The sequence below is a fragment of the Peromyscus californicus genome, unplaced genomic scaffold (genome assembly GCF_007827085.1).
Source record: "Peromyscus californicus insignis strain IS unplaced genomic scaffold, ASM782708v3 Scaffold_7__1_contigs__length_154581171, whole genome shotgun sequence".
NCBI classification, from domain to species: Eukaryota; Metazoa; Chordata; class Mammalia; order Rodentia; family Cricetidae; genus Peromyscus; species Peromyscus californicus.
Window position 1 is genome coordinate 61,231,737 of NW_026294595.1, and position 25,340 is coordinate 61,257,076.

Here is a 25,340-nt window from a genome sequence, read left to right on the forward strand (position 1 = left end):
GGGGAAGTGCTGTGGGATGGTCTGTATGTCAAGTGTGTTGCTGATTGGTTAATAAATAAATCACTGATTGGCCAGTGGCCAGGCAGGAAGTATAGGCGGGACAAGGAGGAGAATAAAGCTGGGAAGTGGAAGGTTGAGAGAGAGACACTGCCAGCCGCCATGATGACAAACAGCATGTGAAGATGCCGGTAAGCCACAAGCCATGTGGCAAGGTATAGATTAATGGAAATGGATTAATTTAAGCTGTATGAACAGTTAGCAAGAAGTCTGCCACGGCCATACAGTTTGTAACCAATATAAGTCTCTGTGTTTACTTGGTCGGGTCTGAGCAGCTGTGGGACTGGCAGGTGAGAGAGATTTGTCCTGACTGTGGGCCAGGCAGAAAAACTTTAGCTACAAGGAGCAGTTAGAGAAAGAGATCGAAGAATTACAATGGCGGCGGCTGCAGAAAACGAAAGTAAAACAAAGAACCTTCGGCTCCGATCTGCTGTCGTCCGCCTCCTCATAATCCACACTGGTTGGATAGGGACAATCAGGGTGATAAGGAGGAAGGGAAACGGAGGGGAGTTATCTGGCAGGATACTGTGCAGGCTTATCCCGTTTCCGAAACTGTTAATGCTGCCGGACAAGCCATCAGGAATCATGTACCTTTGACATTTAAAGAAATGAAACAATTAAAAGAAGCAGTGAGCAGTTATGGTCCTCAGGCTCCATTCACTGTGACACTTTTTGAGTCCTTTTCAGCTAGTTATTTAACACCTAGCGATTGGCAGCAATTATGCCATGCTGCCCTGTCTGGAGGAGATTATCCCTTGTGGAAAAGTGAGAATCACAAAAGATACTTAGAGCTGGCACGCATTAATGTGCGGGCCAGTCAACCCCAGAGGAATTATGACATGCTGGCAGGCGCAGGGCAATATGCTGATATTCAACAGCAAATATTGTATGACCCTGGCACTTACGCTCAAATAGCTAATGCAGCGGTCCGAGCCTGGAAATCTCTGCCAAACTTTGCTGTGGGAGAACAAATTTCAAAGGTCTTGCAAGGTCCTTCAGAACCCTATGCAGATTTCGTGTCATTGCTTTTGCAATTGGCAGGAAAGATCTTTGGAGATTCTGATCAAGCTATGCCAGTAGTTAAACAGTTGGCATATGAGAATGCAAATAAGTATTGCAAAGAAGCATTAAGAGGGAGCAAAGGCAAGAGTTTGAATGACATGCTTCATGTCTGCAAAGACATTGATGGTAATCATATTACTGGGCAAGTTTTAGCTGCTGCCATAAGACATAGCTTGCAAGGCATGAATGGCCGAGGTGCTCGACCTAAAGGATGTTTCCAGTGCGGGCAGGAAGGCCATTTGAAATGCAATTGCCCACAAAACAATCCAAACCAGTCACCTGGAATATGTCCCAAATGTAAAAAGGGTTGGCACTGGAGTAGTGAATGTAGATCTAAGTTTGACGCACAGGGTAACCCACTACCTTCGGGAAATGGGGGACAGGGCCCGCTCTGGGCCCTGAAAGCCAGAGTGTATGGAGCTATGCAGACCCAAACAGTAATCCCAGGCAGTGGTCGCCTCCATTTCATTCCACAAAACAACCCCTTTCAACTGACCAACTCAGTCGAGGAACACCAGGAAGTGCAGGACTGGACCTCAGTTCCGCTGCCAGAGCAACCTTAACCCCTCAAATGGGACCTCAAGCACTACCCACTGGAGTTTATGGCCTCTTACCAAAAGGACCTGTGGGACTGCTTTTGGGTAGAAGTAGTGCGTATATGAAGGGCATAAGGATTTTGCCTGGAGTGATAGATAATGACTATGAGGGAGAGATAAAAATCATGGCAGAGGCAACACAGCGGGTCTTAGTGATCCCGCAAGGGGATCGTGTAGCTCAGCTACTTCTGCTTCCTATTATTTCTACAAAAAATAGAAGTTTATGTGTAGCCCAGAGAAAGGGAGGTTTCAGGTCCACTGGTACTCCTCAAGTGTTCTGGGTAGCCCACCTAGACTTTAGGCCTAAATTAAAATTAAAAATTCAAGGTAAATCTTTTGTGGGGATTCTTGATACTGGGGCAGATGTATCCTTTATATCCAAAGAATATTGGCCTGCACAATCGCCTCTGGAGGATTCTACAGCAGTGTTACAGGGCATAGGACAGACCAGACCACAGAAAAGTGCCTGCATATTGAAGTGGAGTGATCAGGAAGGGCACAAAGGACATTTTCAACCTTATGTTGTATTAGGTTTGCCTACTAACCTGTGGGGAAGAGATGTGTTAGAAACCATGGGAACGGTTCTCACTACTCAAGCTCTAAAGGGAGAAAATCCGTCCGCTAATAACATAAGGATGGATATGGCATGGACACCAGGAAAAGGGCTGGGAAAGGCAGAGCAGGGTTGTGTTGCTACTCTTACTGCTGCCGATGAGGTCACCAGACTACCTGGAGATCGGAGAGGCTTAGGGCATTTTTAGTATGGGTCACTGGAGTGCAGCCTTCTCCCACACCTATTACTTGGTTATCTGATGAGCCTGTGTGGGTAGATCAGTGGCCCTTACCACCAGAAAAATTGAGGGCCGCCCATGAGTTAGTGCAGGAACAATTGTTGGCAGGGCGTATTGTCCCTTCCACGTCCCCCTGGAATACTCCTAGTTTTGCTATCAAGAAAAGGTCTGGAAAATGGAGACTTTTACAAGATTTACATGCAGTAAATGCCACTATGCAGTTAATGGGGGCTCTTCAGCCAGGCCTTCCCAGCCCAGTTGCTATTCCCAAAGATTGGCATATGATAGTGCTAGATTTGAAAGATTGCTTTTTTACTATTCCTTTGGCTCAGCAAGATTGCCAGCGTTTTGCATTTTCTGTTCCTTCTATTAATTATAAAGAACCATATAAGTGGTATCATTGGGTTGTTTTACCTCAAGGAATGGCTTATAGCCCTACTATGTGTTAAATGTATGTTGCAGAAGCCATACAACCCATTAGAGCAAAGTTTCCATATGTATGTATTATACATTATATGGATGATATATTATTGGCAGCATCCACCCAAGACTGTGTATTACAAGTTTATGCAGATTTACAACAAGCACTTGCAGCTGCAGGATTAGGGATTGCCCCAGAAAAGGTAAAAAATATGGCTCCTTATCAATATTTGGGATATACTATAAATTCTCTAGGGTTATTTCCACAGAAATTATAACTTCATATTGCAGAATTAAAGACATTGCATCATTGGCAGAGGTTTTTAGGGGAAATTCAATGGCTCCGCCCCTCATTCCAAATACCCACCGGAGAACTTAAGCCTCTCTATGATGTTTTAAAAGGAGATTCTTCTCAGACTTCCTTAAGGACGCTATCAGCGGAAGACAAGGCCGCTTTAGGAAAGATAGAACAAGCACTACAAGAACTCCAAGTGCAACAAATAGATTATACCAAACCCTTATTGCTAATTCTTCCCTCTGAATTTTCACCTACGGGAGTATTTTGGCAAACAGGGCCCATATTTTGGGTGCATTTATCTGCATCCCCATCTAAAACTTTGAATGCATATTATGAATTAGTAATTCAACTCCTATGGAAAGCTAAATATATGGGGGAATCCTTATTTGGAAAGTCTCCTGAGTGCATTGTACTCCCTTATACACAAGAAATGTTAACTTATTTGCAAAGAGAACATGAAGCTTGGTGCCTTTTCTTGTGTACTTTCAAAGGCTATATAGATAATCATTATCCAAAACATAAACTTATAGAAAGCTTTAAAGTGTGTAGTTTTATTTTTCCCCATATTGTAAAACAGGAACCTATTAAGGGTGCTCATTTAATTTTTACTGATGCATCTAAAGGAGGTTTTGCTGTGGCCATCAGTGGGGATGAGGTAACGCGGGTGGCAGTGCCCTCCATGTCTGCACAACAAGCTGAGATTACAGCTTTACAATTGGCTTTGCAAGTTTACTCTTTAGAACCTATAAATGTCTATACTGATAGTTGCTATGTGGCCAAAATGATGCATAGTATTGAAACCACTCCATACATTGGAAAACAGTCAGCAGTACATTCACAATTACAGACCATTCAAAGGTTAATTTGGGCTAGAAAACATCCTCTGTTTGTGGGCCATATTCGAGGGCACTCTGGTCTTCCAGGAGCGCTTGCAGAAGGCAATGCCGCTGCAGATGCAGCTACTCATTTCACTTGTGTAGTCACCACCTTTGATCAGGCATTTCAATTACATCAGAGATTCCATCTCAATGCGCAAACTTTACAGCATCGTACTGGCTGTACTCGCACTGAGGCCTTAAAAATTGTATCTACTTGTGCCACTTGTGCTCCTTTTATTCATGTACCATCATCAGGTGTTAATCCTCGTGGCCTACATCCCAACGATATCTGGCAAATGGATGTCACGCATATTTCAAGTTTTGGAACTTTATCATATGTACATGTCTCTGTGGACACATATTCTCATTATATAGTAGCCACCCTTCACAAGGGGGAGCGTGCACAAGATGTAATTAAACATCTTTTGGCTGCTTTCTCTTATATGGGAGTTCCACAGTGTACTAAAACAGATAATGGGCCAGCTTATGCCAGCCAAAGATTTCAGAAATTTTGCTCACAATGGAATATAATTCATAAAACTGGCATTCCCTATAACCCTCAAGGACAAGCGATAACTGAATGAGCGCATAAACATTTAAAGACTTATTTGCAAAAAACAAAAGAAGGTGAGATGTACAGAGATGTACAGGGACCATAATTACTCCTTTCCATTACTTTATTTATTTTAAATTTTTTGATCGTGGATGTTCATGGGCGTACTGATGCTCAACGGCATTTTTCAGGCCCCTCTCCCTCTGAGGTTCTGGTCAGGTGGAAGGATCTTTCCACAGGCACATGGCAGTCCCCAGCACCGCTATTGGCTAGGGTGAGGGGAGCAGTTTGTGTATACCCTCCAGGTGCTGAGAAACCAATCTGGATACCAGAATGGTGTGTTCAGCCTGTAGAACAGACACAGAAATCTCAACATGAAGAACCTCATGATTCCGATGGTGCTGATGGTCCTTAGCCCTTGGGGCTACACAAAGCCTTCATGGAGCCTGGTTAAGAATCCTCCAGTTTTGTTGCCAGTAAGTATTGAAAGCTCTGTGTTTCCTGCTGTCTTTGCCTCTAATTGGACTATTGGAAATGCAGCTAGTAATGTTAAACATGATGTGCAAAGCATAAATGTCACCAAGAATTTACATAATTCCCTATGCTTTGCTCAAAACGTTACTGCAGGATTCAATAATACCAATTTTTTTCTTTATTCTCTGGAACGGCTCGGGAGAGGGGAGGAGTTAAATTGTTCAGCTTTGAACTGCAGCCTAAGTAATTGCTGGAGTCCTAATGTCACACATGCTGTGGTGATGAGAATTCCTGCCTTTGTCATGAAGCCGCTGGAATAGAATGCAGTAGAATTTCCCTTGCAACTCCATCGCAGCAGACGGGACCTCGGTTTAGCTGCTGCTGTAATTGCTGCCATTAGAGCTTCGGCTGTTGCAGCCACTGCAGTTGGATTGGCTATTTGCCAGGGAGTGAAACAGACTACTACTATTAATGCCCTGTCGGAAAGAGTGGCTGGTGCTTTGGACATCCAACAGACTTTAAATGGACAATTAGACAACATATGTTATGTGCCTATGGGTTTTCTGAAATGTGTAACCCCTCATATTGTTGTGAATACATCTGCTAAGGTTACAGAATTGAATGATTACTTAAGAGGGCCATGGAATGCAACTTTTGTAAATTTTGCTTTGCAATTAGTTCATGCCATTGTTCGTATTAATGAAACTAGAGTAACTCCTATTGATGAAAATGTTTGGTGGCAAGCTAGGTCAAAAATTGCTGGATGGGTTACTAGGTGATCAGGGTCCGTTTCCCTACTTATCCTCTGTATATTGGGTCTTGCGCTCGAATTCTTCATGATGTACCGATGGTGTCTCCAGTTTAGTCGAGGCCAACAGGCAACCAAGCAAGCTTAACTAGCTATGCAGCCCCCTGAATCTGCTCAGGTGTGGTTACATATGTTGGAAAGAAAGTAGCCTAAGGCGGGCAACTCCTGTGCCATGCTGAAGACCTAAGACAGGGGATAGAAGGGCCTCCCCAAGGATGGGTAAGTCAGAGAGGGTGCTACAGGTGACCTAAGACAGGGGCTATCTGAGTGCTTGAAAAAAGAAAAGGAGAGGACATGTTGGCAACAGAGGCTGAACAGGCCTTGTAAATAGCCTGTTTGCTTGCCCTAAATTGCCCTAAGGTGCCCTTTTCTTCTTCCTCTTTTCCGGTGGTCAGTAAGTCACAGGGTATTTACCATATAGCTATTGCTGGAACATTGGTTCAAGAATCAGCTCTAAGCTTGTGCACCTGCTGTTTTCCTGTTTGGCTGAGCTGCTGGGACGAGGACAGGAACATGAGGACCTTACACAGACCCTATGGAGGGTAGGAGGGAGCAGGGTAAATAAGGCTGATGGAAAGTCAATAAAGGGCTCTCTTTTTTTCTTTTTTGTTCTTTTTTTTTTTTTGAGGAAAGCAACAAAAGCAGACCACAACCAACATGCAAGAAAAACCATTTATTGTGAGCATATACATTATGTACAGTCAAGCATTACATCGAATAAACGCGCCTGTTGTGACAGTTCCTGGCAGCACGGGTCGGGTCTCTCCTCCTCTTCTCTCCAGGGGATTTCGGCAGAGATGTGGTGACTTGAACAAGAGTCCCAGAGGCGGGCTTCAGCCACAGGTCTCAGGAGCCGCCTCTGCCACGTCGTCGTAGGTATCCATTTCGGCATCCAGGGCCGCTTTCCCTTCCGACATGTATGCATCCAGTTCGGCGTCCAGCTGCTCCTTGGTCAGTACCGGGCGAGTGAGGGCACCTCTCCCTCTCCCTCTCCCTCTCCCTCTCCCTCGGCCGCGGCCACGGCCACGTCCTCGGCCTCGGCCTCCAAAAGCCCCTCTTCCACCACCAAACACGGCCCGACCTGGGGGTGGCATCCCGCCCCCGGGCAGGGTCCTGGCGGCAGGTCCCCCACCCACTCCTCCTCCTTGGGGCACGTCTCTCTGGATGATGCCTGCGCCTCTTCCTCCATTCGCTCCCCTGGCAAAGGCACCCATGGGACGTCCTAAACGGACTTGGATGCTCCTCTCACCCAGGCGCCCCTCCAAGCTCTGCCGAGGATTTAACGCTGCCTGGACAGAGGGTCTCTTCTCCATCTGCTGGGCCAATCTTCTGTTTCTGGCACTGGCCAGCTGCTGCCGCCGCCTCTTCGAGGCCCGGACGCTGCCCGCCATCGCCTGTGGCTGTTTGTTCTTGCGCAGTTGAGCAAAACGCTCACTTAGAGTCATCTTGGTGGTGTGCCTCAGCACGACTCTGGGCACTGGCTGTGCGGTCCTCTTCAGATGCTGAGAATCCAGGGAGGTTAGCTGCCCTGAGGGTACGATGCGAAGCTCTCTCATCGTGGGTTCGGTATCTAGACCGGCCGGCCCTCTCCTGCCTCTCGTCCGTGCCACCAAAGCTGGCACCGCCAACCCCGCCCGCCGCCTGGTGTCCAAAGCAAAGTCCCAGGAGGTGGGGTGGACAGTCCGGCCTCCTGCAGCTCCCGCACAGGCAAGCGGCTTTTGCGGCTTTCTCGGGAACTGGTGCCCCAAAGGTCCGATCCAAGAGGGTGCTCCGATCCTAACTGGTCTTAGCAAGAACCCGGAGCCAGATATCTGGGGTGAACACTGAAGGGCCAGAGAGACAAACGAACAAGCCCCAGCCACTTCTCACCTCCCCTACTCCACCAGTCCTCCGACTGGACGCCTGGGAGTCCTCAGTCCAAAAGGCCTCGAGTTCCTGTCTCTTCCCGCCTTATATACCCCTCTGGGCCACGTCACTTCCGCCGTCGTGCTGGGAGTGGCGATCACGTGACGCCCAAATACGAGGATTGAGGGTGTGCCACCACCCTGGGGCTCCGGTTCTCTCCTAAACTGAGTCCATCCCGTGTGGTCCAGGGTGGCTTTGAACTCTCTCTCCAGCGCTGGCACCAAAGGTGTGTGCCCTACCGCCAGGCCCCTAAGTTTAACCCGCTGGCTGGCTGTGTCCTCTGATGGATCCTCGTTCAAGCTTTTATTGATACACAGCATATCCCCACGCTTCTGCCCCACCAAACCCCACCCCACCCCACACAACCCCTACCCCACACCCCAACCAACGTGGTTTTTGGTTTTTGTTTCTGTTTTTTGGGGGGTTTTTTTTGTTTGTTTTTTTTTTTTTTTTTTTTTTTTTTGGAGGAAAGTAACAAAGGCAGTCCACAACCAAGATGCAAGAAAAACCATTTATTGTGAGCATATACATTATGTACAGTCAAGCATTACATCGAATAAACGCGCCTGTTGTGAGAGTTCCTGGCAGCACGGGTCGGGTCTCTCCTCCTCTTCTCTCCAGGGGATTTCGGCAGAGATGTGGTGACTTGAACAAGAGTCCCAGAGGCGGGCTTCAGCCACAGGTCTCAGGAGCCGCCTCTGCCACGTCGTCGTAGGTATCCATTTCAGCATCCAGGGCCGCTTTCCCTTCCGACATGTATGCATCCAGTTCGGCGTCCAGCTGCTCCTTGGTCAGTACCGGGCGAGGGAGGGCACCTCTCCCTCTCCCTCGGCGGCGGCCACGGCCACGGCCACGTCCTCGGCCTCGGCCTCGGCCTCCAAAAGCCCCTCTTCCACCACAAAACACGGCCCGACCTGGGGGTGGCATCCCGCCCCCGGGCAGGGTCCTGGCGGCAGGTCCCCCACCCACTCCTCCTCCTTGGGGCACGTCTCTCTGGATGATGCCTGCGCCTCTTCCTCCATTCGCTCCCCTGGCAAAGGCACCCATGGGACGTCCTAAACGGACTTGGATGCTCCTCTCACCCAGGCGCCCCTCCAAGCTCTGCCGAGGATTGAACGCTGCCTGGACAGAGGGTCTCTTCTCCATCTGCTGGGCCAGTCTTCTGTTTCTGGCACTGGCCAGCTGCTGCTGCCGCCTCTTCGAGGCCCGGACGCTGCCCGCCATCGCCTGTGGCTGTTTGTTCTTGCGCAGTTGAGCAAAACGCTCACTTAGAGTCATCTTGGTGGTGCGCCTCAGCACGACTCTGGGCACTGGCTGTGCGGTCCTCTTCAGATGCTGAGAATCCAATGAGGTTAGCTGCCCGGCGGGTACGATGCGAAGCTCTCTCATCGTGGGTTGGGTATCTAGACCGGCCGGCCCTCTCCTGCCTCTCGTCCGTGCCACCAAAGCTGGCACCGCCAACCCCGCCCGCCGCCTGGTGTCCAAAGCAAAGTCCCAGGAGGTGGGGTGGACAGTCCGGCCTCCTGCAGCTCCCGCACAGGCAAGCGGCTTTTGCGGCTTTCTCGGGAACTGGTGCCCCAAAGGTCCGATCCAAGAGGGTGCTCCGATCCTAACTGGTCTTAGCAAGAACCCGGAGCCAGATATCTGGGGTGAACACTGAAGGGCCAGAGAGACAAACGAACAAGCCCCAGCCACTTCTCACCTCCCCTACTCCACCAGTCCTCCGACTGGACGCCTGGGAGTCCTCAGTCCAAAAGGCCTCGAGTTCCTGTCTCTTCCCGCCTTATATACCCCTCTGGGCCACGTCACTTCCGCCGTCGTGCTGGGAGTGGCGATCACGTGACGCCCAAATACGAGGATTGAGGGTGTGCCACCACCCTGGGGCTCCGGTTCTCTCCTAAACTGAGTCCATCCCGTGTGGTCCAGGGTGGCTTTGAACTCTCTCTCCAGCGCTGGCACCAAAGGTGTGTGCCCTACCGCCAGGCCCCTACGTTTAACCCGCTGGCTGGCTGTGTCCTCTGATGGATCCTCGTTCAAGCTTTTATTGATACACAGCATATCCCCACGCTTCTGCCCCACCAAACCCCACCCCACCCCACACAACCCCTACCCCACACCCCAACCAACGTGGTTTTTGGTTTTTGTTTCTGTTTTTTGGGGGGTTTTTTTTGTTTGGTTTTTTTTTTTTTTTTTTTTTTTTTTGGAGGAAAGTAACAAAGGCAGTCCACAACCAAGATGCAAGAAAAACCATTTATTGTGAGCATATACATTATGTACAGTCAAGCATTACATCGAATAAACGCGCCTGTTGTGAGAGTTCCTGGCAGCACGGGTCGGGTCTCTCCTCCTCTTCTCTCCAGGGGATTTCGGCAGAGATGTGGTGACTTGAACAAGAGTCCCAGAGGCGGGCTTCAGCCACAGGTCTCAGGAGCCGCCTCTGCCACGTCGTCGTAGGTATCCATTTCAGCATCCAGGGCCGCTTTCCCTTCCGACATGTATGCATCCAGTTCGGCGTCCAGCTGCTCCTTGGTCAGTACCGGGCGAGGGAGGGCACCTCTCCCTCTCCCTCGGCGGCGGCCACGGCCACGGCCACGTCCTCGGCCTCGGCCTCGGCCTCCAAAAGCCCCTCTTCCACCACAAAACACGGCCCGACCTGGGGGTGGCATCCCGCCCCCGGGCAGGGTCCTGGCGGCAGGTCCCCCACCCACTCCTCCTCCTTGGGGCACGTCTCTCTGGATGATGCCTGCGCCTCTTCCTCCATTCGCTCCCCTGGCAAAGGCACCCATGGGACGTCCTAAACGGACTTGGATGCTCCTCTCACCCAGGCGCCCCTCCAAGCTCTGCCGAGGATTGAACGCTGCCTGGACAGAGGGTCTCTTCTCCATCTGCTGGGCCAGTCTTCTGTTTCTGGCACTGGCCAGCTGCTGCTGCCGCCTCTTCGAGGCCCGGACGCTGCCCGCCATCGCCTGTGGCTGTTTGTTCTTGCGCAGTTGAGCAAAACGCTCACTTAGAGTCATCTTGGTGGTGTGCCTCAGCACGACTCTGGGCACTGGCTGTGCGGTCCTCTTCAGATGCTGAGAATCCAATGAGGTTAGCTGCCCGGCGGGTACGATGCGAAGCTCTCTCATCGTGGGTTGGGTATCTAGACCGGCCGGCCCTCTCCTGCCTCTCGTCCGTGCCACCAAAGCTGGCACCGCCAACCCCGCCCGCCGCCTGGTGTCCAAAGCAAAGTCCCAGGAGGTGGGGTGGACAGTCCGGCCTCCTGCAGCTCCCGCACAGGCAAGCGGCTTTTGCGGCTTTCTCGGGAACTGGTGCCCCAAAGGTCCGATCCAAGAGGGTGCTCCGATCCTAACTGGTCTTAGCAAGAACCCGGAGCCAGATATCTGGGGTGAACACTGAAGGGCCAGAGAGACAAAGGAACAAGCCCCAGCCACTTCTCACCTCCCCTACTCCACCAGTCCTCCGACTGGACGCCTGGGAGTCCTCAGTCCAAAAGGCCTCGAGTTCCTGTCTCTTCCCGCCTTATATACCCCTCTGGGCCACGTCACTTCCGCCGTCGTGCTGGGAGTGGCGATCACGTGACGCCCAAATACGAGGATTGAGGGTGTGCCACCACCCTGGGGCTCCGGTTCTCTCCTAAACTGAGTCCATCCCGTGTGGTCCAGGGTGGCTTTGAACTCTCTCTCCAGCGCTGGCACCAAAGGTGTGTGCCCTACCGCCAGGCCCCTACGTTTAACCCGCTGGCTGGCTGTGTCCTCTGATGGATCCTCGTTCAAGCTTTTATTGATACACAGCATATCCCCACGCTTCTGCCCCACCAAACCCCACCCCACCCCACACAACCCCTACCCCACACCCCAACCAACGTGGTTTTTGGTTTTTGTTTCTGTTTTTTGGGGGGTTTTTTTTGTTTGGTTTTTTTTTTTTTTTTTTTTTTTTTTTTGGAGGAAAGTAACAAAGGCAGTCCACAACCAAGATGCAAGAAAAACCATTTATTGTGAGCATATACATTATGTACAGTCAAGCATTACATCGAATAAACGCGCCTGTTGTGAGAGTTCCTGGCAGCACGGGTCGGGTCTCTCCTCCTCTTCTCTCCAGGGGATTTCGGCAGAGATGTGGTGACTTGAACAAGAGTCCCAGAGGCGGGCTTCAGCCACAGGTCTCAGGAGCCGCCTCTGCCACGTCGTCGTAGGTATCCATTTCAGCATCCAGGGCCGCTTTCCCTTCCGACATGTATGCATCCAGTTCGGCGTCCAGCTGCTCCTTGGTCAGTACCGGGCGAGGGAGGGCACCTCTCCCTCTCCCTCGGCGGCGGCCACGGCCACGGCCACGTCCTCGGCCTCGGCCTCGGCCTCCAAAAGCCCCTCTTCCACCACAAAACACGGCCCGACCTGGGGGTGGCATCCCGCCCCCGGGCAGGGTCCTGGCGGCAGGTCCCCCACCCACTCCTCCTCCTTGGGGCACGTCTCTCTGGATGATGCCTGCGCCTCTTCCTCCATTCGCTCCCCTGGCAAAGGCACCCATGGGACGTCCTAAACGGACTTGGATGCTCCTCTCACCCAGGCGCCCCTCCAAGCTCTGCCGAGGATTGAACGCTGCCTGGACAGAGGGTCTCTTCTCCATCTGCTGGGCCAGTCTTCTGTTTCTGGCACTGGCCAGCTGCTGCTGCCGCCTCTTCGAGGCCCGGACGCTGCCCGCCATCGCCTGTGGCTGTTTGTTCTTGCGCAGTTGAGCAAAACGCTCACTTAGAGTCATCTTGGTGGTGTGCCTCAGCACGACTCTGGGCACTGGCTGTGCGGTCCTCTTCAGATGCTGAGAATCCAATGAGGTTAGCTGCCCGGCGGGTACGATGCGAAGCTCTCTCATCGTGGGTTGGGTATCTAGACCGGCCGGCCCTCTCCTGCCTCTCGTCCGTGCCACCAAAGCTGGCACCGCCAACCCCGCCCGCCGCCTGGTGTCCAAAGCAAAGTCCCAGGAGGTGGGGTGGACAGTCCGGCCTCCTGCAGCTCCCGCACAGGCAAGCGGCTTTTGCGGCTTTCTCGGGAACTGGTGCCCCAAAGGTCCGATCCAAGAGGGTGCTCCGATCCTAACTGGTCTTAGCAAGAACCCGGAGCCAGATATCTGGGGTGAACACTGAAGGGCCAGAGAGACAAACGAACAAGCCCCAGCCACTTCTCACCTCCCCTACTCCACCAGTCCTCCGACTGGACGCCTGGGAGTCCTCAGTCCAAAAGGCCTCGAGTTCCTGTCTCTTCCCGCCTTATATACCCCTCTGGGCCACGTCACTTCCGCCGTCGTGCTGGGAGTGGCGATCACGTGACGCCCAAATACGAGGATTGAGGGTGTGCCACCACCCTGGGGCTCCGGTTCTCTCCTAAACTGAGTCCATCCCGTGTGGTCCAGGGTGGCTTTGAACTCTCTCTCCAGCGCTGGCACCAAAGGTGTGTGCCCTACCGCCAGGCCCCTACGTTTAACCCGCTGGCTGGCTGTGTCCTCTGATGGATCCTCGTTCAAGCTTTTATTGATACACAGCATATCCCCACGCTTCTGCCCCACCAAACCCCACCCCACCCCACACAACCCCTACCCCACACCCCAACCAACGTGGTTTTTGGTTTTTGTTTCTGTTTTTTGGGGGGTTTTTTTTGTTGGGTTTTTTTTTTTTTTTTTTTTTTTTTTGGAGGAAAGTAACAAAGGCAGTCCACAACCAAGATGCAAGAAAAACCATTTATTGTGAGCATATACATTATGTACAGTCAAGCATTACATCGAATAAACGCGCCTGTTGTGAGAGTTCCTGGCAGCACGGGTCGGGTCTCTCCTCCTCTTCTCTCCAGGGGATTTCGGCAGAGATGTGGTGACTTGAACAAGAGTCCCAGAGGCGGGCTTCAGCCACAGGTCTCAGGAGCCGCCTCTGCCACGTCGTCGTAGGTATCCATTTCAGCATCCAGGGCCGCTTTCCCTTCCGACATGTATGCATCCAGTTCGGCGTCCAGCTGCTCCTTGGTCAGTACCGGGCGAGGGAGGGCACCTCTCCCTCTCCCTCGGCGGCGGCCACGGCCACGGCCACGTCCTCGGCCTCGGCCTCGGCCTCCAAAAGCCCCTCTTCCACCACAAAACACGGCCCGACCTGGGGGTGGCATCCCGCCCCCGGGCAGGGTCCTGGCGGCAGGTCCCCCACCCACTCCTCCTCCTTGGGGCACGTCTCTCTGGATGATGCCTGCGCCTCTTCCTCCATTCGCTCCCCTGGCAAAGGCACCCATGGGACGTCCTAAACGGACTTGGATGCTCCTCTCACCCAGGCGCCCCTCCAAGCTCTGCCGAGGATTGAACGCTGCCTGGACAGAGGGTCTCTTCTCCATCTGCTGGGCCAGTCTTCTGTTTCTGGCACTGGCCAGCTGCTGCTGCCGCCTCTTCGAGGCCCGGACGCTGCCCGCCATCGCCTGTGGCTGTTTGTTCTTGCGCAGTTGAGCAAAACGCTCACTTAGAGTCATCTTGGTGGTGTGCCTCAGCACGACTCTGGGCACTGGCTGTGCGGTCCTCTTCAGATGCTGAGAATCCAATGAGGTTAGCTGCCCGGCGGGTACGATGCGAAGCTCTCTCATCGTGGGTTGGGTATCTAGACCGGCCGGCCCTCTCCTGCCTCTCGTCCGTGCCACCAAAGCTGGCACCGCCAACCCCGCCCGCCGCCTGGTGTCCAAAGCAAAGTCCCAGGAGGTGGGGTGGACAGTCCGGCCTCCTGCAGCTCCCGCACAGGCAAGCGGCTTTTGCGGCTTTCTCGGGAACTGGTGCCCCAAAGGTCCGATCCAAGAGGGTGCTCCGATCCTAACTGGTCTTAGCAAGAACCCGGAGCCAGATATCTGGGGTGAACACTGAAGGGCCAGAGAGACAAAGGAACAAGCCCCAGCCACTTCTCACCTCCCCTACTCCACCAGTCCTCCGACTGGACGCCTGGGAGTCCTCAGTCCAAAAGGCCTCGAGTTCCTGTCTCTTCCCGCCTTATATACCCCTCTGGGCCACGTCACTTCCGCCGTCGTGCTGGGAGTGGCGATCACGTGACGCCCAAATACGAGGATTGAGGGTGTGCCACCACCCTGGGGCTCCGGTTCTCTCCTAAACTGAGTCCATCCCGTGTGGTCCAGGGTGGCTTTGAACTCTCTCTCCAGCGCTGGCACCAAAGGTGTGTGCCCTACCGCCAGGCCCCTACGTTTAACCCGCTGGCTGGCTGTGTCCTCTGATGGATCCTCGTTCAAGCTTTTATTGATACACAGCATATCCCCACGCTTCTGCCCCACCAAACCCCACCCCACCCCACACAACCCCTACCCCACACCCCAACCAACGTGGTTTTTGTTTTTGTTTCTGTTTTTTGGGGGGGTTTTTTTTGTTGGGTTTTTTTTTTTTTTTTTTTTTTTTTTGGAGGAAAGTAACAAAGGCAGTCCACAACCAAGATGCAAGAAAAACCATTTATTGTGAGCATATACATTATGTACAGTCAAGCATTACATCGAATAAACGCGCCTGTTGTGAGAGTTCCTGGCAGCACGGGTCGGGTCTCTCCTCCTCTTCTCTCCAGGGGATTTCGGCAGAGATGTGGTGACTTGAACAAGAGTCCCAGAGGCGGGCTTCAGCCACAGGTCTCAGGAGCCGCCTCTGCCACGTCGTCGTAGGTATCCATTTCAGCATCCAGGGCCGCTTTCCCTTCCGACATGTATGCATCCAGTTCGGCGTCCAGCTGCTCCTTGGTCAGTACCGGGCGAGGGAGGGCACCTCTCCCTCTCCCTCGGCGGCGGCCACGGCCACGGCCACGTCCTCGGCCTCGGCCTCGGCCTCCAAAAGCCCCTCTTCCACCACAAAACACGGCCCGACCTGGGGGTGGCATCCCGCCCCCGGGCAGGGTCCTGGCGGCAGGTCCCCCACCCACTCCTCCTCCTTGGGGCACGTCTCTCTGGATGATGCCTGCGCCTCTTCCTCCATTCGCTCCCCTGGCAAAGGCACCCATGGGACGTCCTAAACGGACTTGGATGCTCCTCTCACCCAGGCGCCCCTCCAAGCTCTGCCGAGGATTGAACGCTGCCTGGACAGAGGGTCTCTTCTCCATCTGCTGGGCCAGTCTTCTGTTTCTGGCACTGGCCAGCTGCTGCTGCCGCCTCTTCGAGGCCCGGACGCTGCCCGCCATCGCCTGTGGCTGTTTGTTCTTGCGCAGTTGAGCAAAACGCTCACTTAGAGTCATCTTGGTGGTGTGCCTCAGCACGACTCTGGGCACTGGCTGTGCGGTCCTCTTCAGATGCTGAGAATCCAATGAGGTTAGCTGCCCGGCGGGTACGATGCGAAGCTCTCTCATCGTGGGTTGGGTATCTAGACCGGCCGGCCCTCTCCTGCCTCTCGTCCGTGCCACCAAAGCTGGCACCGCCAACCCCGCCCGCCGCCTGGTGTCCAAAGCAAAGTCCCAGGAGGTGGGGTGGACAGTCCGGCCTCCTGCAGCTCCCGCACAGGCAAGCGGCTTTTGCGGCTTTCTCGGGAACTGGTGCCCCAAAGGTCCGATCCAAGAGGGTGCTCCGATCCTAACTGGTCTTAGCAAGAACCCGGAGCCAGATATCTGGGGTGAACACTGAAGGGCCAGAGAGACAAACGAACAAGCCCCAGCCACTTCTCACCTCCCCTACTCCACCAGTCCTCCGACTGGACGCCTGGGAGTCCTCAGTCCAAAAGGCCTCGAGTTCCTGTCTCTTCCCGCCTTATATACCCCTCTGGGCCACGTCACTTCCGCCGTCGTGCTGGGAGTGGCGATCACGTGACGCCCAAATACGAGGATTGAGGGTGTGCCACCACCCTGGGGCTCCGGTTCTCTCCTAAACTGAGTCCATCCCGTGTGGTCCAGGGTGGCTTTGAACTCTCTCTCCAGCGCTGGCACCAAAGGTGTGTGCCCTACCGCCAGGCCCCTACGTTTAACCCGCTGGCTGGCTGTGTCCTCTGATGGATCCTCGTTCAAGCTTTTATTGATACACAGCATATCCCCACGCTTCTGCCCCACCAAACCCCACCCCACCCCACACAACCCCTACCCCACACCCCAACCAACGTGGTTTTTGGTTTTTGTTTCTGTTTTTTGGCGGGGTTTTTTTTGTTGGGTTTTTTTTTTTTTTTTTTTTTTTTTGGAGGAAAGTAACAAAGGCAGTCCACAACCAAGATGCAAGAAAAACCATTTATTGTGAGCATATACATTATGTACAGTCAAGCATTACATCGAATAAACGCGCCTGTTGTGAGAGTTCCTGGCAGCACGGGTCGGGTCTCTCCTCCTCTTCTCTCCAGGGGATTTCGGCAGAGATGTGGTGACTTGAACAAGAGTCCCAGAGGCGGGCTTCAGCCACAGGTCTCAGGAGCCGCCTCTGCCACGTCGTCGTAGGTATCCATTTCAGCATCCAGGGCCGCTTTCCCTTCCGACATGTATGCATCCAGTTCGGCGTCCAGCTGCTCCTTGGTCAGTACCGGGCGAGGGAGGGCACCTCTCCCTCTCCCTCGGCGGCGGCCACGGCCACGGCCACGTCCTCGGCCTCGGCCTCGGCCTCCAAAAGCCCCTCTTCCACCACAAAACACGGCCCGACCTGGGGGTGGCATCCCGCCCCCGGGCAGGGTCCTGGCGGCAGGTCCCCCACCCACTCCTCCTCCTTGGGGCACGTCTCTCTGGATGATGCCTGCGCCTCTTCCTCCATTCGCTCCCCTGGCAAAGGCACCCATGGGACGTCCTAAACGGACTTGGATGCTCCTCTCACCCAGGCGCCCCTCCAAGCTCTGCCGAGGATTGAACGCTGCCTGGACAGAGGGTCTCTTCTCCATCTGCTGGGCCAGTCTTCTGTTTCTGGCACTGGCCAGCTGCTGCTGCCGCCTCTTCGAGGCCCGGACGCTGCCCGCCATCGCCTGTGGCTGTTTGTTCTTGCGCAGTTGAGCAAAACGCTCACTTAGAGTCATCTTGGTGGTGTGCCTCAGCACGACTCTGGGCACTGGCTGTGCGGTCCTCTTCAGATGCTGAGAATCCAATGAGGTTAGCTGCCCGGCGGGTACGATGCGAAGCTCTCTCATCGTGGGTTGGGTATCTAGACCGGCCGGCCCTCTCCTGCCTCTCGTCCGTGCCACCAAAGCTGGCACCGCCAACCCCGCCCGCCGCCTGGTGTCCAAAGCAAAGTCCCAGGAGGTGGGGTGGACAGTCCGGCCTCCTGCAGCTCCCGCACAGGCAAGCGGCTTTTGCGGCTTTCTCGGGAACTGGTGCCCCAAAGGTCCGATCCAAGAGGGTGCTCCGATCCTAACTGGTCTTAGCAAGAACCCGGAGCCAGATATCTGGGGTGAACACTGAAGGGCCAGAGAGACAAACGAACAAGCCCCAGCCACTTCTCACCTCCCCTACTCCACCAGTCCTCCGACTGGACGCCTGGGAGTCCTCAGTCCAAAAGGCCTCGAGTTCCTGTCTCTTCCCGCCTTATATACCCCTCTGGGCCACGTCACTTCCGCCGTCGTGCTGGGAGTGGCGATCACGTGACGCCCAAATACGAGGATTGAGGGTGTGCCACCACCCTGGGGCTCCGGTTCTCTCCTAAACTGAGTCCATCCCGTGTGGTCCAGGGTGGCTTTGAACTCTCTCTCCAGCGCTGGCACCAAAGGTGTGTGCCCTACCGCCAGGCCCCTACGTTTAACCCGCTGGCTGGCTGTGTCCTCTGATGGATCCTCGTTCAAGCTTTTATTGATACACAGCATATCCCCACGCTTCTGCCCCACCAAACCCCACCCCACCCCACACAACCCCTACCCCACACCCCAACCAACGTGGTTTTTGGTTTTTGTTTCTGTTTTTTGGCGGGGTTTTTTTTGTTGGGTTTTTTTTTTTTTTTTTTTTTTTTTTGGAGGAAAGTAACAAAGGCAGTCCACAACCAAGATGCAAGAAAAACCATTTATTGTGAGCATATACATTATGTACAGTCAAGCATTACATCGAATAAACGCGCCTGTTGTGAGAGTTCCTGGCAGCACGGGTCGGGTCTCTCCTCCTCTTCTCTCCAGGGGATTTCGGCAGAGATGTGGTGACTTGAACAAGAGTCCCAGAGGCGGGCTTCAGCCACAGGTCTCAGGAGCCGCCTCTGCCACGTCGTCGTAGGTATCCATTTCAGCATCCAGGGCCGCTTTCCCTTCCGACATGTATGCATCCAGTTCGGCGTCCAGCTGCTCCTTGGTCAGTACCGGGCGAGGGAGGGCACCTCTCCCTCTCCCTCGGCGGCGGCCACGGCCACGGCCACGTCCTCGGCCTCGGCCTCGGCCTCCAAAAGCCCCTCTTCCACCACAAAACACGGCCCGACCTGGGGGTGGCATCCCGCCCCCGGGCAGGGTCCTGGCGGCAGGTCCCCCACCCACTCCTCCTCCTTGGGGCACGTCTCTCTGGATGATGCCTGCGCCTCTTCCTCCATTCGCTCCCCTGGCAAAGGCACCCATGGGACGTCCTAAACGGACTTGGATGCTCCTCTCACCCAGGCGCCCCTCCAAGCTCTGCCGAGGATTGAACGCTGCCTGGACAGAGGGTCTCTTCTCCATCTGCTGGGCCAGTCTTCTGTTTCTGGCACTGGCCAGCTGCTGCTGCCGCCTCTTCGAGGCCCGGACGCTGCCCGCCATCGCCTGTGGCTGTTTGTTCTTGCGCAGTTGAGCAAAACGCTCACTTAGAGTCATCTTGGTGGTGTGCCTCAGCACGACTCTGGGCACTGGCTGTGCGGTCCTCTTCAGATGCTGAGAATCCAATGAGGTTAGCTGCCCGGCGGGTACGATGCGAAGCTCTCTCATCGTGGGTTGGGTATCTAGACCGGCCGGCCCTCTCCTGCCTCTCGTCCGTGCCACCAAAGCTGGCACCGCCAACCCCGCCCGCCGCCTGGTGTCCAAAGCAAAGTCCCAGGAGGTGGGGTGGACAGTCCGGCCTCCTGCAGCTCCCGCACAGGCAAGCGGCTTTTGCGGCTTTCTCGGGAACTGGTGCCCCAAAGGTCCGATCCAAGAGGGTGCTCCGATCCTAACTGGTCTTAGCAAGAACCCGGAGCCAGATATCTGGGGTGAACACTGAAGGGCCAGAGAGACAAAGGAACAAGCCCCAGCCACTTCTCACCTCCCCTACTCCACCAGTCCTCCGACTGGACGCCTGGGAGTCCTCAGTCCAAAAGGCCTCGAGTTCCTGTCTCTTCCCGCCTTATATACCCCTCTGGGCCACGTCACTTCCGCCGTCGTGCTGGGAGTGGCGATCACGTGACGCCCAAATTCGAGGATTGAGGGTGTGCCACCACCCTGGGGCTCCGGTTCTCTCCTAAACTGAGTCCATCCCGTGTGGTCCAGGGTGGCTTTGAACTCTCTCTCCAGCGCTGGCACCAAAGGTGTGTGCCCTACCGCCAGGCCCCTACGTTTAACCCGCTGGCTGGCTGTGTCCTCTGATGGATCCTCGTTCAAGCTTTTATTGATACACAGCATATCACCACGCTTCTGCCCCACCAAACCCCACCCCACCCCACACAACCCCTACCCCACACCCCAACCAACGTGGTTTTTGGTTTTTGTTTCTGTTTTTTGGCGGGGTTTTTTTTGTTGGGTTTTTTTTTTTTTTTTTTTTTTTTTTGGAGGAAAGTAACAAAGGCAGTCCACAACCAAGATGCAAGAAAAACCATTTATTGTGAGCATATACATTATGTACAGTCAAGAATTACATCGAATAAACGCGCCTGTTGTGAGAGTTCCTGGCAGCACGGGTCGGGTCTCTCCTCCTCTTCTCTCCAGGGGATTTCGGCAGAGATGTGGTGACTTGAACAAGAGTCCCAGAGGCGGGCTTCAGCCACAGGTCTCAGGAGCCGCCTCTGCCACGTCGTCGTAGGTATCCATTTCAGCATCCAGGGCCGCTTTCCCTTCCGACATGTATGCATCCAGTTCGGCGTCCAGCTGCTCCTTGGTCAGTACCGGGCGAGGGAGGGCACCTCTCCCTCTCCCTCTCCCTCGGCGGTGGCCACGGCCACGGCCACGTCCTCGGCCTCGGCCTCGGCCTCCAAAAGCCCCTCTTCCACCACAAAACACGGCCCGACCTGGGGGTGGCATCCCGCCCCCGGGCAGGGTCCTGGCGGCAGGTCCCCCACCCACTCCTCCTCCTTGGGGCACGTCTCTCTGGATGATGCCTGCGCCTCTTCCTCCATTCGCTCCCCTGGCAAAGGCACCCATGGGACGTCCTAAACGGACTTGGATGCTCCTCTCACCCAGGCGCCCCTCCAAGCTCTGCCGAGGATTGAACGCTGCCTGGACAGAGGGTCTCTTCTCCATCTGCTGGGCCAGTCTTCTGTTTCTGGCACTGGCCAGCTGCTGCTGCCGCCTCTTCGAGGCCCGGACGCTGCCCGCCATCGCCTGTGGCTGTTTGTTCTTGCGCAGTTGAGCAAAACGCTCACTTAGAGTCATCTTGGTGGTGTGCCTCAGCACGACTCTGGGCACTGGCTGTGCGGTCCTCTTCAGATGCTGAGAATCCAATGAGGTTAGCTGCCCGGCGGGTACGATGCGAAGCTCTCTCATCGTGGGTTGGGTATCTAGACCGGCCGGCCCTCTCCTGCCTCTCGTCCGTGCCACCAAAGCTGGCACCGCCAACCCCGCCCGCCGCCTGGTGTCCAAAGCAAAGTCCCAGGAGGTGGGGTGGACAGTCCGGCCTCCTGCAGCTCCCGCACAGGCAAGCGGCTTTTGCGGCTTTCTCGGGAACTGGTGCCCCAAAGGTCCGATCCAAGAGGGTGCTCCGATCCTAACTGGTCTTAGCAAGAACCCGGAGCCAGATATCTGGGGTGAACACTGAAGGGCCAGAGAGACAAACGAACAAGCCCCAGCCACTTCTCACCTCCCCTACTCCACCAGTCCTCCGACTGGACGCCTGGGAGTCCTCAGTCCAAAAGGCCTCGAGTTCCTGTCTCTTCCCGCCTTATATACCCCTCTGGGCCACGTCACTTCCGCCGTCGTGCTGGGAGTGGCGATCACGTGACGCCCAAATTCGAGGATTGAGGGTGTGCCACCACCCTGGGGCTCCGGTTCTCTCCTAAACTGAGTCCATCCCGTGTGGTCCAGGGTGGCTTTGAACTCTCTCTCCAGCGCTGGCACCAAAGGTGTGTGCCCTACCGCCAGGCCCCTACGTTTAACCCGCTGGCTGGCTGTGTCCTCTGATGGATCCTCGTTCAAGCTTTTATTGATACACAGCATATCACCACGCTTCTGCCCCACCAAACCCCACCCCACCCCACACAACCCCTACCCCACACCCCAACCAACGTGGTTTTTGGTTTTTGTTTCTGTTTTTTGGCGGGGTTTTTTTTGTTGGGTTTTTTTTTTTTTTTTTTTTTTTTTTGGAGGAAAGTAACAAAGGCAGTCCACAACCAAGATGCAAGAAAAACCATTTATTGTGAGCATATACATTATGTACAGTCAAGAATTACATCGAATAAACGCGCCTGTTGTGAGAGTTCCTGGCAGCACGGGTCGGGTCTCTCCTCCTCTTCTCTCCAGGGGATTTCGGCAGAGATGTGGTGACTTGAACAAGAGTCCCAGAGGCGGGCTTCAGCCACAGGTCTCAGGAGCCGCCTCTGCCACGTCGTCGTAGGTATCCATTTCAGCATCCAGGGCCGCTTTCCCTTCCGACATGTATGCATCCAGTTCGGCGTCCAGCTGCTCCTTGGTCAGTACCGGGCGAGGGAGGGCACCTCTCCCTCTCCCTCGGCGGCGGCCACGGCCACGGCCACGTCCTCGGCCTCGGCCTCGGCCTCCAAAAGCCCCTCTTCCACCACAAAACACGGCCCGACCTGGGGGTGGCATCCCGCCCCCGGGCAGGGTCCTGGCGGCAGGTCCCCCACCCACTCCTCCTCCTTGGGGCACGTCTCTCTGGATGATGCCTGCGCCTCTTCCTCCATTCGCTCCCCTGGCAAAGGCACCCATGGGACGTCCTAAACGGACTTGGATGCTCCTCTCACCCAGGCGCCCCTCCAAGCTCTGCCGAGGATTGAACGCTGCCTGGACAGAGGGTCTCTTCTCCATCTGCTGGGCCAGTCTTCTGTTTCTGGCACTGGCCAGCTGCTGCTGCCGCCTCTTCGAGGCCCGGACGCTGCCCGCCATCGCCTGTGGCTGTTTGTTCTTGCGCAGTTGAGCAAAACGCTCACTTAGAGTCATCTTGGTGGTGTGCCTCAGCACGACTCTGGGCACTGGCTGTGCGGTCCTCTTCAGATGCTGAGAATCCAATGAGGTTAGCTGCCCGGCGGGTACGATGCGAAGCTCTCTCATCGTGGGTTGGGTATCTAGACCGGCCGGCCCTCTCCTGCCTCTCGTCCGTGCCACCAAAGCTGGCACCGCCAACCCCGCCCGCCGCCTGGTGTCCAAAGCAAAGTCCCAGGAGGTGGGGTGGACAGTCCGGCCTCCTGCAGCTCCCGCACAGGCAAGCGGCTTTTGCGGCTTTCTCGGGAACTGGTGCCCCAAAGGTCCGATCCAAGAGGGTGCTCCGATCCTAACTGGTCTTAGCAAGAACCCGGAGCCAGATATCTGGGGTGAACACTGAAGGGCCAGAGAGACAAAGGAACAAGCCCCAGCCACTTCTCACCTCCCCTACTCCACCAGTCCTCCGACTGGACGCCTGGGAGTCCTCAGTCCAAAAGGCCTCGACTTCCTGTCTCTTCCCGCCTTATATACCCCTCTGGGCCACGTCACTTCCGCCGTCATGCTGGGAGTGGCGATCACGTGACGCCCAAATTCGAGGATTGAGGGTGTGCCACCACCCTGGGGCTCCGGTTCTCTCCTAAACTGAGTCCATCCCGTGTGGTCCAGGGTGGCTTTGAACTCTCTCTCCAGCGCTGGCACCAAAGGTGTGTGCCCTACCGCCAGGCCCCTACGTTTAACCCGCTGGCTGGCTGTGTCCTCTGATGGATCCTCGTTCAAGCTTTTATTGATACACAGCATATCACCACGCTTCTGCCCCACCAAACCCCACCCCACCCCACACAACCCCTACCCCACACCCCAACCAACGTGGTTTTTGGTTTTTGTTTCTGTTTTTTGGCGGGGTTTTTTTTGTTGGGTTTGTTTTTTTTTTTTTTTTTTTTTTTTTGGAGGAAAGTAACAAAGGCAGTCCACAACCAAGATGCAAGAAAAACCATTTATTGTGAGCATATACATTATGTACAGTCAAGAATTACATCGAATAAACGCGCCTGTTGTGAGAGTTCCTGGCAGCACGGGTCGGGTCTCTCCTCCTCTTCTCTCCAGGGGATTTCGGCAGAGATGTGGTGACTTGAACAAGAGTCCCAGAGGCGGGCTTCAGCCACAGGTCTCAGGAGCCGCCTCTGCCACGTCGTCGTAGGTATCCATTTCAGCATCCAGGGCCGCTTTCCCTTCCGACATGTATGCATCCAGTTCGGCGTCCAGCTGCTCCTTGGTCAGTACCGGGCGAGGGAGGGCACCTCTCCCTCTCCCTCGGCGGCGGCCACGGCCACGGCCACGTCCTCGGCCTCGGCCTCGGCCTCCAAAAGCCCCTCTTCCACCACAAAACACGGCCCGACCTGGGGGTGGCATCCCGCCCCCGGGCAGGGTCCTGGCGGCAGGTCCCCCACCCACTCCTCCTCCTTGGGGCACGTCTCTCTGGATGATGCCTGCGCCTCTTCCTCCATTCGCTCCCCTGGCAAAGGCACCCATGGGACGTCCTAAACGGACTTGGATGCTCCTCTCACCCAGGCGCCCCTCCAAGCTCTGCCGAGGATTGAACGCTGCCTGGACAGAGGGTCTCTTCTCCATCTGCTGGGCCAGTCTTCTGTTTCTGGCACTGGCCAGCTGCTGCTGCCGCCTCTTCGAGGCCCGGACGCTGCCCGCCATCGCCTGTGGCTGTTTGTTCTTGCGCAGTTGAGCAAAACGCTCACTTAGAGTCATCTTGGTGGTGTGCCTCAGCACGACTCTGGGCACTGGCTGTGCGGTCCTCTTCAGATGCTGAGAATCCAATGAGGTTAGCTGCCCGGCGGGTACGATGCGAAGCTCTCTCATCGTGGGTTGGGTATCTAGACCGGCCGGCCCTCTCCTGCCTCTCGTCCGTGCCACCAAAGCTGGCACCGCCAACCCCGCCCGCCGCCTGGTGTCCAAAGCAAAGTCCCAGGAGGTGGGGTGGACAGTCCGGCCTCCTGCAGCTCCCGCACAGGCAAGCGGCTTTTGCGGCTTTCTCGGGAACTGGTGCCCCAAAGGTCCGATCCAAGAGGGTGCTCCGATCCTAACTGGTCTTAGCAAGAACCCGGAGCCAGATATCTGGGGTGAACACTGAAGGGCCAGAGAGACAAAGGAACAAGCCCCAGCCACTTCTCACCTCCCCTACTCCACCAGTCCTCCGACTGGACGCCTGGGAGTCCTCAGTCCAAAAGGCCTCGACTTCCTGTCTCTTCCCGCCTTATATACCCCTCTGGGCCACGTCACTTCCGCCGTCATGCTGGGAGTGG

At 55.1% G+C, this 25,340-nt stretch overlaps 11 protein-coding genes across 11 annotated transcripts; all 11 read right to left on the reverse strand.

The window, feature by feature from the left end:
* Positions 1–6,661: 6,661 nt before the first annotated feature.
* On the reverse strand, positions 6,662–8,078 carry LOC128101762 (chromatin target of PRMT1 protein-like). Its single transcript, XM_052725121.1, has one exon. It carries the CDS (start codon positions 7,491–7,493, stop codon positions 6,771–6,773), a length of 723 nt encoding a protein of 240 aa, XP_052581081.1. The 5' UTR covers positions 7,494–8,078; the 3' UTR covers positions 6,662–6,770.
* Positions 8,079–8,392: 314 nt separating this feature from the next.
* Positions 8,393–9,886, reverse strand: LOC128101436 (chromatin target of PRMT1 protein-like). Its single transcript, XM_052724530.1, has one exon. The coding sequence runs from the start codon at positions 9,229–9,231 to the stop codon at positions 8,515–8,517; it is 717 nt and encodes a 238-aa protein (XP_052580490.1). The 5' UTR covers positions 9,232–9,886; the 3' UTR covers positions 8,393–8,514.
* Positions 9,887–10,128: 242 nt separating this feature from the next.
* On the reverse strand, positions 10,129–11,614 carry LOC128101370 (chromatin target of PRMT1 protein-like). The gene has a single exon (XM_052724439.1). The coding sequence runs from the start codon at positions 10,968–10,970 to the stop codon at positions 10,254–10,256; it is 717 nt and encodes a 238-aa protein (XP_052580399.1). The 5' UTR covers positions 10,971–11,614; the 3' UTR covers positions 10,129–10,253.
* A 255-nt stretch (positions 11,615–11,869) lies between these two features.
* Positions 11,870–13,366, reverse strand: LOC128101375 (chromatin target of PRMT1 protein-like). Its single transcript, XM_052724448.1, has one exon. The coding sequence runs from the start codon at positions 12,709–12,711 to the stop codon at positions 11,995–11,997; it is 717 nt and encodes a 238-aa protein (XP_052580408.1). The 5' UTR covers positions 12,712–13,366; the 3' UTR covers positions 11,870–11,994.
* Positions 13,367–13,608: 242 nt separating this feature from the next.
* On the reverse strand, positions 13,609–15,094 carry LOC128101369 (chromatin target of PRMT1 protein-like). The gene has a single exon (XM_052724438.1). The coding sequence runs from the start codon at positions 14,448–14,450 to the stop codon at positions 13,734–13,736; it is 717 nt and encodes a 238-aa protein (XP_052580398.1). The 5' UTR covers positions 14,451–15,094; the 3' UTR covers positions 13,609–13,733.
* A 236-nt stretch (positions 15,095–15,330) lies between these two features.
* On the reverse strand, positions 15,331–16,844 carry LOC128101372 (chromatin target of PRMT1 protein-like). Its single transcript, XM_052724442.1, has one exon. The coding sequence runs from the start codon at positions 16,187–16,189 to the stop codon at positions 15,473–15,475; it is 717 nt and encodes a 238-aa protein (XP_052580402.1). The 5' UTR covers positions 16,190–16,844; the 3' UTR covers positions 15,331–15,472.
* A 230-nt stretch (positions 16,845–17,074) lies between these two features.
* Positions 17,075–18,583, reverse strand: LOC128101376 (chromatin target of PRMT1 protein-like). The gene has a single exon (XM_052724449.1). The coding sequence runs from the start codon at positions 17,926–17,928 to the stop codon at positions 17,212–17,214; it is 717 nt and encodes a 238-aa protein (XP_052580409.1). The 5' UTR covers positions 17,929–18,583; the 3' UTR covers positions 17,075–17,211.
* A 226-nt stretch (positions 18,584–18,809) lies between these two features.
* LOC128101406 (chromatin target of PRMT1 protein-like) lies at positions 18,810–20,332 on the reverse strand. Its single transcript, XM_052724491.1, has one exon. The coding sequence runs from the start codon at positions 19,666–19,668 to the stop codon at positions 18,952–18,954; it is 717 nt and encodes a 238-aa protein (XP_052580451.1). The 5' UTR covers positions 19,669–20,332; the 3' UTR covers positions 18,810–18,951.
* A 222-nt stretch (positions 20,333–20,554) lies between these two features.
* On the reverse strand, positions 20,555–22,079 carry LOC128101452 (chromatin target of PRMT1 protein-like). Its single transcript, XM_052724562.1, has one exon. The coding sequence runs from the start codon at positions 21,412–21,414 to the stop codon at positions 20,692–20,694; it is 723 nt and encodes a 240-aa protein (XP_052580522.1). The 5' UTR covers positions 21,415–22,079; the 3' UTR covers positions 20,555–20,691.
* Positions 22,080–22,307: 228 nt separating this feature from the next.
* Positions 22,308–23,811, reverse strand: LOC128101435 (chromatin target of PRMT1 protein-like). Its single transcript, XM_052724529.1, has one exon. The coding sequence runs from the start codon at positions 23,152–23,154 to the stop codon at positions 22,438–22,440; it is 717 nt and encodes a 238-aa protein (XP_052580489.1). The 5' UTR covers positions 23,155–23,811; the 3' UTR covers positions 22,308–22,437.
* Positions 23,812–24,050: 239 nt separating this feature from the next.
* On the reverse strand, positions 24,051–25,283 carry LOC128101457 (chromatin target of PRMT1 protein-like). Its single transcript, XM_052724571.1, has one exon. The coding sequence runs from the start codon at positions 24,895–24,897 to the stop codon at positions 24,181–24,183; it is 717 nt and encodes a 238-aa protein (XP_052580531.1). The 5' UTR covers positions 24,898–25,283; the 3' UTR covers positions 24,051–24,180.
* Positions 25,284–25,340: the final 57 nt, after the last annotated feature.